The 10794-nt window shown below is 42.6% G+C and overlaps 1 protein-coding gene across 1 annotated transcript; it reads left to right on the forward strand.

The window, feature by feature from the left end:
• Positions 1-367: 367 nt before the first annotated feature.
• Positions 368-9467, forward strand: dbi (diazepam binding inhibitor (GABA receptor modulator, acyl-CoA binding protein)). Its single transcript, XM_067987286.1, has 4 exons — positions 368-476; positions 7928-8045; positions 8133-8195; positions 9123-9467. Exons 1-4 carry the CDS (start codon positions 468-470, stop codon positions 9197-9199), a joined length of 267 nt encoding a protein of 88 aa, XP_067843387.1. The 5' UTR covers positions 368-467; the 3' UTR covers positions 9200-9467.
• Positions 9468-10794: the final 1327 nt, after the last annotated feature.

Genomic DNA, 10794 nt, shown 5'->3' on the forward strand with positions numbered 1-10794 from the left:
GGGGATCGGGCGGAAAAGTGGAGGTAAGGTCAAAGATCAGTCATGATCTGATTGAATGGCGGAGCAGGCTGGAGGGGCGATATGGCCTACTCCTGCTCCTATTTCTTATGTTCTTACAATTGTATAGCATGGTGAATTTCCTCTGCAGATTACGCGTTTCATTCTTATTGGGGCTTTTGTAACAATTTACTTCCGGGTGCGTGCATAACGGTGGCAGTTGGCATTGCAAATGCAGAAGGAGGTGCAATAAAATGGTTTCGCGACTGAACAGTGCCTTCCTTCTGTAATCTTTACTGTTTCTGAATCAAAGTTACCCCACGACCAGCCCTTGTGGAACAAACTGGGGGGGGGCGGGGCAGGGCAGGGCAGAGAACGTCAGAGCGCGCGATCTGGGCTCCCTCCCCCTCTGACCCGCGGGCGGGGCAGGGATCAGCAGAGGGTTGGAGAATTCACACAGACCAGCAGCAATGACTCAGGTAACAGCGTGGGAGGAGACGGCGCATTCATTGTTTGGGGGGGAGATCTGCATTTGGAGTAAAATAATGGATTGATTTAAATGCAGGTAGATTTTTACAGCTGGAGTGAGCCGTGTGTCGGGCGCTCCGTGGAGGTTAGAACAGCCGAGCCCGGTGCACGGTGCTGTGGGTCGGTTGGAGGAGTGGAGCCGGAGCCGTTGCGATCATTGCGCCGAGCTCCAAGTTTTGCACTCCCGGGACTGGCGAGGGCGGCAGGCTCTGTGCCAGGTCGATGGTCAAACTGTGGTTGTCCGCGGGGTGATCGGGATGTTTTTGTTGTTGTCTGGGCTGGGTGCGGTCGGTCAGCCGCCTTCTGCTCCCATGCGCACTGCAGGAAGTGAGCTTTGGGTCCGCTCCGGGGAAAGCGGTCTCTTGAAACTAAAACCTGAACCGACCTCTGCCATCGGCGTTTGCAGACACTTTCCGCGTTTGCTGCTCAAAATGAGCCCGGAGCTGCCCCACGCCACTGGAATTTCCGGATTGTGCCGCTCTCCGCCGCCTAAAATCAATGGGCTCATTCCTGTTGCACGTGGCTTCAGTGCTCGGCGAAGATTGACGTTTCGGGATATAAAATCGGATATTTAATACACCATAGTAGTGTGCAAACTGGGGAAAAGAAAGAATAGGGTAACCCAAATATGTAATTTTACCTACCAGTAAGCGGATTGCCGCATCAAAAATATCTGTGATGTGAAAAGATCTGTTGTAAGTGATCTTTTTTACATTGCAAATAACTTAACAAAGCTACATTGAGACCCTAAAAAGAGATTTCGAAACAGCTTTTATATAAAAGGATTTGCAATGATTGCAGAACAATTAGTGATGTAAAACCAATACTGTAAAACTGGACGTTGACCAATGGCCCTGGTACCATAGTCTACTGGTCTCCTTACTAAACAAATAGCGCTATAGAGAATTTCACCAATAGCATTACAAACTGTAAATGAATGACTCGAGAGGAAACTAGAATTGCGCAAATTCTAATTATAAAAAAGTAATTCATTCCAAGAGGTAGTCTGTAGTAATGGAGTTACTAAAGACTTGCCTCCAAGTTTATCTGTTAAACATTAAAAAGAAGTTGTCTTTGTGTGGTGCTCCTTTAATAACTATCTGTTAATGCTGGGTTATTACTGAAATAGAGCTGAAGAAATTGCACAGCCAGGAATGTGATATATGAGCCCCAGTTTTTCCAAGAATGGGCTTGAGCTGACCCATAACCCAGGTTTGCCTCCACTGGCAGCTCAGGGTGGGGTGTGCAACATTCTCCAATGGGAGTCCCTTTATCCTAATTTGATTAGACTGTTGGCATATGACAAGCTTGGTGTGTAACACATTTGACTGGGGAGGGTAAACAACAACAACTTGCATTTTATATAGCACCTTTGACGTAGTAAAACATCCCAAGGTGCTTCACAGGAGCATTATCGAACAAAATTTGACAGCGAGCCACATAAGTAAATATTAGGACAGGTCAAATAGGTAGGTTTTAAGGAGGAGAGAGAGGCGGAGAAGTTTCGGGAGGAATTCTAGAGCTTAGGGCCTAGACAGCTGAAGGTACAGCCGCCAATTGTAGAGTGGTAGAACGATTAAAATTGGAGACGTGTAGAGATCTCACTGAGGCAGCAGTTTGCCATTAATGGGGAAGTTGTGCTGTTGGAACGTACAGCCACCCCTTTGGTGAAGGGGTGGCTGTACGTGGGCAAGTAGTTAAGATGCTAATGAACTAGCCTTGATGTTATTTCCTCATTGACTAAATAATAAGCAATTAAGTGGCTTGTCTCTTTAATTGATAACACTTCACACCCACAAGCCCCGTCAGTGGCTGGGAAATGTAGAGGTCCTTCTGAATTTAACAGCAGGATTTCATTTGAAATTTTCTTTCTCCGTTTCACGCCTGGCAGCCAGCCACATTGAGAGGCTAGCTGTTAAATGGAAAGGCCTGTGGTAGAAGGCCGTAGCAGGGAACTGGAGAGGAGGGAGGGAGAGAACGATCGCGGGGAGGACGAAACATCGGATCGCTGGGGGTGGGGGGTGGTGAGGATGAGGAGGAATGTCGGCCAATCGCAAGGAGGGTAACATCAGATCCAGGAAGGGGGGGCGGCCTGCAGCCATTAAATCCAAATGGCTGCTAAAATCTGAGGCACGCAGCCTCATTAACATATTCTAATTACCAACCCGCCTCTTGAGGATGGATTAGTGGGTGGGTTGGGGTCGGGTTTCCCATTTTTAAGAATTTAACCACCTCCCTGCTTCCCCGCCCCCCCCCCCCCCCCCCCAAATCTCCTGCCCATCCTGGGGTGTTAAAGTTCCCCTATTATGTCAGAAGATTATCAACATCTTTCTGACTGACACAGAAGCTGCAGTTGAAGTAGAGAGGCCCCAAAAAAGAGCCAGGAGATCGAGGAGTTACACTGATAAAGATAAACGATCCACTCACGTGGATAGCGTAATGTGTCCATTATTTATATACCATTACATGAATGTAAGTTTTACTGATTGAGCTAAGGGAATCTGATCATAACTGCTGTTCTGTATGTCACTGTACTCTGGAATAAAGCAGCTTATTGATTCTAGCCAAGCCTTGGCTCGCCTCATCTAGTGCAGCGATTGAAGAAATACACATGCAAAAGACCTGAATATCTGATTCCCGTTAGAAAGAGCCTTCGTTTTTACCACCCCATGTCCCACTGTCATGCAAGTAGATATAGGGAAGCGTGAATCAACTCCCAGAAAAGTAAGATCTTCAAACCACTTATGGGCACAACTGATTTCATTGAACCCAAGAAGGCATCTACGGCAGGCCCCAATTTGGCAGCTTTGCCCAACTGGATGCAAACCTGCAAGGGTTAGTAGCCATCAGTGCTCCTGTAACGAGGCCAGGACACAAGCCCAAGCCTGCATGTCCTAATTATAGAATAATATAGTGCAGAAGGAAGCAATTTGGCCAATCGTGCCTGTGCCGGCTCTTTAAAAGAACTATCCAATTAGTCCTATGGCCCTGCAAATTTTTCCCCTTCAAGTATTGATCCAATTTTCTTTTGAAAGTTATTATTGAATCTGCTTCCATCACCCTTTCAGGCAATGCATTCCAGATCATAACAACTTGATGCGTAAAAATTGTTTTCCTCATACGAACAATGACGGACAGGAAAAGAACCTCCGGTGCACTCATCCTGTCCTACGCAATCATGATACATTATGAATCACAATATATACACTCCCCACACCATGTGATCTCCAACCAGCAAGTTCTTGTCCTCCAATGCTACTTCCACTTGTTTCTCCTCGTTTGTGCTCTTCAATTCATCAAGCGCTCCCTTGTACAACTCACAAAATACAGCAAACCCCACCCCCGGAGTAGATGTATCTGTGCACGTGCTTGCCACAGTTGGACCGAGTAATGCAGGATGCTGTGAGGGAAGAGGGGTTAAGAACATAAGAAATAGGAGCAGGAGTAGGCCATACGGCCCCTCGAGTCTGATCCACCATTCGATAAGATCAAGGTTGCTCTTCAACCTCAACTCCACTTTCCGGCCCGATTCCCTTAGAGTCCAAATATCCATCAATCTCAGTCTTGAATATACTCAACAACTGAGCATCCACAGTCCTCTGAGGTAGAGAATTCCAAAGATTCACAACCCTCTGAATGAAGACATTTTTTTCATCTCGGTCCTAAATGGTGAACCCTTTATCTTGAAACTATGGCCTCTAGTCCTAGACTCTTATACATTTCAGTGAGATCACCTCTCATTATTCTTATCTCCAGAGAATATAGGCCCATTCTACTCAATCTCTCATCCCAGGAATCAATCTAGTCAACCTTCGTTGCACCTCCTCTCAGGCAAGTATATCCTTCCTTAGGTAAGGAGACCAAATCTTTACACAGTACTCCAGATGTGGTCTCTCCAGAGCCCTAGATAATTGCAGCAAGACTTCCTTACACTTATACTCCATTCCCCTTCCAATAAAGGCTAGTGCACACAGTACTCCAGGTGAGGTCTCACTTAAGCCCTGTACAATTGTAATAAGACTTTGTACTCCAACCCCCTTGTGCTAAAGGCCAACATGCCATTTGCCTTCCTAATTGCTTGCTGTACCTGCATGTTAACTTTCTGTGATTCATATACAAGGACACCTAAATCCCTCTGACTATCAACATTTAAAAAATATATTTGGCTTTTCTATTCTTCCTACCGAAGTGGACAATTTCACGTTTCCCCACATTATACTCCATCTGCCACCTTCTTGATCACTCACTTAACCTGTCTATATTCCTTTGCAGCCTCTTTGGGTCCTCCTCACAGCTTACTTTCCCACCTAGCTTCGTATTGTCAGCAAACTTGGATACATTACACTTGGTCCCCTCATCGAAGTCATTGATATATATTGTAAACAGCTGAGGCCCAAGCACCGATCCTTGCCGCACTCCACTAGTTACAACCTGCCAACCTGAAAATGACCCGTTTATTCCTACTCTCTGTTTTCTGTCCGTTAACCAATCCTCAATCCATGCTAATATATTATCCCCAATCCCATGAGCCCTAATCTTGTGTAACAACCTCTTGTGTGGCACCTTATCAAATGCCTTTTAAAAATCCAAATATGCTATATCCACTGGTTCCCCCTTATCTACCCTGCTACCCTCAAAAAACTCTGATAGATTTGTCAGTTACAATTTCCCTTTTATAAAACTGTTGACTCTGCCTGATTGATTATGAATTTCTAAGTGCCCCGTTATTACATCCTTAATAATAGATTCTAGCATTTTCCCTACTACTGAGGCTAACTGGCCTATAGTTCCCTGTTTTCTCTCTCCTCCTTTCTTGCATAGCGGAATTACATTTGCTACCTTCCAATCCAAGGGGACCGTTCTAGAATCTAGGGAATTTTGGAAGATCAAAGCCAATGCATCCACTATCTCTGCAGCCACCTCTTTTAAAACCCTAGGATGTAGGTCATCAGGTCTAGGGGATTTGTCGGCTTTTAGTCCCATTAATTTCTTAGATGGGTTCTTTCAGCAGGCTCCTCATAGGCACCTAAAAGATCACATAGATAACATCTTGCATTGCTACCACTGTAAACACCTTGTATGGCAAGATATTGTGTGTTATGCTACTGGAAGGGGGAAAAATGGTACTAGCCCTGAGCTTAGCACTGACTTCACTTTCCCTTTATTGCCTCTGTCCTCAAACCTTGGAAGGCCCTCACCTCATAGGGAATTCATGGGTGCAGTTGGATTTGCTGCTGCTTGCGCCTGTTGTGTATGGCTTTCTCCCGTAAATAATTTTAAAGGGACATACGTTGGAATTCGGAAGAACCGAGACTATCGCCCAGTGCTCAGCCTAACATCCACCGTATGTAAGTCCATGAATAGGCAGCTGAAGCTGGTGACATGTTTGGTTTGATCTTGCAAATTATGTATTTTTTGTACCAGTGACAATATGTGCCTTGCAGCAATGTGGGCATGCGCATTTACCAACCAGGTGAACAGTTGCCCGAGTGCTGTGCATATTGCCCCTTTGTTGCTGCACCAAGGTGAGAATGAATTATTGGTGTTTATCATATGACCATATAGCATAAGTGGGCAAGTGTAATACCTTGATGACAATCCTGGGTACTGAAAATTTTTCTCATCTGCCACATCTTACATGTGTTTTTTATGACATAGCATCCGCAAGCTCCTCTACCTTCAACCATTGCATTATCAGAGGCTGCACCTGAGCTCCGTAAGGAACATCCTTCCTTGAAGCTTCTCATGGAGCAAGACCTTCAAAGCTGCATCTTCAAAAGAAGCAGTTTGCTTTTTACCTTGATTGCTGTCGTGGTCACTCTCAATGCAGAAAAGCTCTGCAGCCATTCAAGAAATAGTTGAATGCATAGAATTGTAGGTTTCAATGGAATGATAAGCTAGGTGGACCGATGTCTCCTTCATCAGTGGCAAGATGAAATTTTTAACTGCAACAGCTGGAGCCATCATGCACAATACTGTCAGCAAGTGTAAAATGTAATGCATTACAAGATATGACCTTTTAACAAGCTACTTTTTTCAGTTTAATCACAAGCTAAATTCATTTGAAGAAGACTCAAAGCAGGTCTTAAACCCACATCACATAATGTAATTAGAAGTTGTGTTGCCCGTTGCTCACTGGAACTAAATGCCAAAGGATCACTGAAGCCAACTTTTATGAAAACCTCTAATCTTTATCTCATTCAGTTAACCTCATTGTCAACTGAATGTTGTGGAAGAGTTGCAATTTATATCCAGTCGTGGGTTCAACCACCCACCACAAGGGAGGGAGATGAAAGAGCAAAAAAGAATAATTTCAAGTATATTTCTCAAGTATCATTTAAAAGGGCTAAAAGCCACTAAGCTGCTAAATTACATGCTATATATTTCAGAGAAAGGGATCTATGTCCCTGTAATTGGTCTTTGATATGCCTGTTTCTGTCACAGTCAGATTTAAGGGAGGTAATTTTAACCCCCAAGGACGGGTAAGTTGGGGGCGGGTGGGAAGGAAAAAATTGTGAAAATGTAAAACCCGACCCCAACCCACCCACTTCTGGTTTTAACAGAGGTGGGTCGAGGGGCAGGTGACTAACCCGCTCTCAGGAAAAGGGTCGGTCACTAAAATATTTTAAGGAGGCTGTGTGCCTCCATTTTAATAGCCTTTTTATTTTTTAACTCCTTGGGGTTGAGATTCCCGGGCCTTGTGATTCTCGCCTGGTAAGAGGAGGCGAGAAGGGCTGGATCAACAAGTCAATGCCTCTATTGCACTACTTATGGGTCAGGAGGATTAGGAGTGTTTCCTCCTGGCCCCAACAAGCTTATTTGCTGTAATCTGAAACGTGCGATCGGTTGACCCCCTGATCAATTCCTCCCACCACCACCATCAATGTCTCTTTCCCCCGCCCCCCAAATGATATCCGACTTGCCTGGCATCCGCTCCCTGTCAAAATCGTCAGGATGTCCAGGAAACCCATACTTCCGGGTTTCCTGTCCATAGATCCTCCAACCACCCCCCACCACCCAAGGCTCGGAGTAACAATCCAGGCCAAGGACGCAGAAAAAAACTGAATATGTTCAAACAGTGTTGTCTATAAACCGTTTCATTCCAAGAACAATTATGGAAAAAGGATTGACGAGGCATAGAAGGCCTATTGTTGGTCTCTAGGTAGATTACATTCATTACAATACTCTTGCTGTAAGTATAGTCATTATAGTACAGACCTGATATACAAATATTACCTGTTCGTGTTTGTTGATCTCTTCAGAAAAGGACTCTGGGTTTAACTAGGGTGGAGCTGTATTATGCAGCCTACACAATGCACACAAAGTATCTGGGACGGGATTGTGACCATTGACCATATTCTTAGGATGATTGTGATCTGAGCTCTCATTCTTTCTGTTTTAGGGTGATTTTGAAAAGGCAGCAGAAGAGGTTAAACAGCTCAAAACTAAACCATCTGATGAAGACATGTTGTTTATCTATGGTCTGTACAAACAGGCAACTGTTGGAGATGTGAATACAGGTTTGTTATTAATCAAGCTCAGCGTTAATGTCAGTTATAGTGGCACTGCTGTTCATCTTTTATCTAATATACTTTTTATTTTCCCAGAACGTCCTGGCATGTTTGATATGAAAGGAAAGGCCAAGTGGGATGCATGGCATGCACGCACAGGTTTGCAAACCCTAAATAAATTTGTTTCTTTATAAAATCTAAGAAAATGAAGGCTGCTAATTACCCAGCATTATTAATAACTACCTAATGTACAGTAAATGGTATGGATTTGAAGTGGTCCATCAATAATGCTGTGTATTAGATACAGCACGTTCTCTAGATATGTTATTACTCATAAAGCCTGTTAATTATCCTCTGATCAATTGTTGCTCTTTACCATATATCCCTAAACCGATAACATCAGCTTTCTAGCTCCTCTGAAATCTGACTTGGCTTTTGACTATGAATACTAATTGAAACATTAAGTTGCAATGGCTTCTCAAGAGTAGCTAGTAATATTTGAGACTACCTGTGTGCACAATAATATCACTATAAATGTAAAATTATAGTTTAAAAGTTTTTGTATTAGTGCCTGCTGTAATTTGTTAGCTGCTCCTATGTAGCCTACTGTTTTTTTAACTCATTCATGGGATGTGGGCGCGCTGGCAAGGCCAGCTGTTACACAGCATCTCTTATTAAAGGGGGAGAGAACATGAAATGAAAAAAAAAATTGTAACCTGGTTTTCATAGTTTAAACCTAGATACCCAAGTTTAAGAAGGTACCAGAAATGCTTTTGCCCTTTTTGATGTGGAGATGCACAAATTATTTTTTTTGTCATTTACTGGCTATCAAAAATGTAGATTCTTGTATAAAGAATCTTCCTTTTTGATTGAGTTTAATGGAGCTATTTAATTTTAATTTATACTTTTTATAATCCAGTTTAATGTAGCTGTTTTTGACATTTATTTAGCAGAATTGCATTGATTCAGTTATGAAAATGCTTTAATTTATAAAATTAAAACCTGCTTGTAAGTAAATATGTTTAAAGTTAGACAGATTACAGAGTACAGTTTTTTTTTAAATTGATTGACTAACTTCTTTAATAGGAACAAGTAAAGAAGATGCGATGAAGATGTACATCTCAAAAGTTCAAGAGCTGAAAGAAAAGCATGGCATGAATTAAAATATGACTTAAAAAGGCCTACATTTTAGTCTACAGTTGTAGAAAAAGGCACTGATGACTCATTGAGCTAATTTGTTTCCTCAATACATGTAGATGAGACAATATCTAAATAAAACCAACTGCCTTAATGGTAGCTACATTTGTGATTTTTATACTGTAACATGGCAGCTCATATAGCTTACTAATGCTTATCCATATTTGTAGATTGAATACTGGCTTTACTGTAAATCTTTTGAAAAATAAAATTGCATCAGGACTTTAACTATTACTCATTTGTGTCTGATTGTTTGTTTTGAGTATAATGTACCTCAAAACGTAAGGTTACAAGCATTTGAGCTGTGCCAGACTGCCTCAACAACATGCTTCCAGCTGTAGTTCGGAGTGTTCTGCTACTGTATCATATATATTCTTCTATGTCTCACTTTGGCCTTGTAGAAAGGGTGACTGATCTATTTGCCAGCAACTCCTGCCTCTGAAAACTGGACAGATGCTGCTAAAATATATTCCACTTTGGGAGGGGTGGGGAAAGGTGTGTGAGGTTTTTTGTTGTTCTGGTTTTCGCTCCTCTTCCCCTTACCTCCTTCCTTGACGTACTGACCTTGTTGGAGTTTGATCTCAAGGGTACCAGCAGCTCTCTAGTATCTTGCACATGTGTCCGTTTGTCATGTGATTCTAGACATCAACGGAGAGTAAAATGGGACTGTGGGTAAAACCAAAGTTGCACCCTATCCCGTCAGTTTCCTGACAGGCAGGTTAGGTTAAAATTGCCTCCCCACACCCCCCCCACCCCCGCCGAGAATCAGCAGGCTAATTGACTCTGGACGCATCACAGCCAATGCTGATATTTTTCTTATGATAGCCACACATGCACTTTCCAGCAAGGGTTCTTGGATAAGAACATTGATCTCAGATTTAAATATTGCCGTAGGAATTGCTTTTCTAAAACTGAGGTCGAATAAATGAGCATTAATCTGCACAGTACCTTAGAGTGCTTGATGCGGACTGAGGCTGGAAAAAAATTGTTCCATTTCTCCAGCGCTAACATTTGAAAAAATTAAACTAAGCAGTCTGTCACCACTAAATTATGAATAACAAAACTGAGTTAGCTGTCATAAGCATATTGGCTAAGGAATGACAGGTGGATCATAATATGGATAAAAGAAAGTTAATGCACATTGAAAACATGAAACATGCATGGAAGATGTCTGCATCAGTAAAACCAAAAAAAGGAATTTTTTTTAAGTTACTCAATCCCTGTGAATCAATGATTGAATCTAAGTCTACACATTTGAAATATTAGGGGAAATTTTTCCCTGCTTTATACCGGTGGCACATGCGACATTGTTGTGAGGAGGTCAGAAAATCAGGGAAAGTCATTGCTCTGGTATTTTTTGCCTATGCTGCACTAGTAATTTAAGAGGCTTTTGTTTTTGGTACATGTTGGTCTCAAAAGGAACAAAAAACATGCAAATAGGGCAGGGCTTCCTGCCCTTTTATTTTCCATGATTTGTACCCCAAACATTATGTCATCACTGAAGGCCAATTTTAAATGATGTTTCTCTTAAAGCTTTAGCTGCATTGGAATTGAGTATGAG

This window comes from Heptranchias perlo, chromosome 7 (genome assembly GCF_035084215.1).
Source record: "Heptranchias perlo isolate sHepPer1 chromosome 7, sHepPer1.hap1, whole genome shotgun sequence".
Taxonomy (NCBI): domain Eukaryota; kingdom Metazoa; phylum Chordata; class Chondrichthyes; order Hexanchiformes; family Hexanchidae; genus Heptranchias; species Heptranchias perlo.

Excerpts from the sequence above, each read along its gene's own strand:
- dbi (XM_067987286.1), top strand. Across the intron at positions 8,046-8,132 it reads TGTTGGAGATGTGAATACAG|AACGTCCTGGCATGTTTGAT; the intron begins GTTTGTTATTAA and ends TTATTTTCCCAG. Across the intron at positions 8,196-9,122 it reads TGCATGGCATGCACGCACAG|GAACAAGTAAAGAAGATGCG; the intron begins GTTTGCAAACCC and ends CTTCTTTAATAG.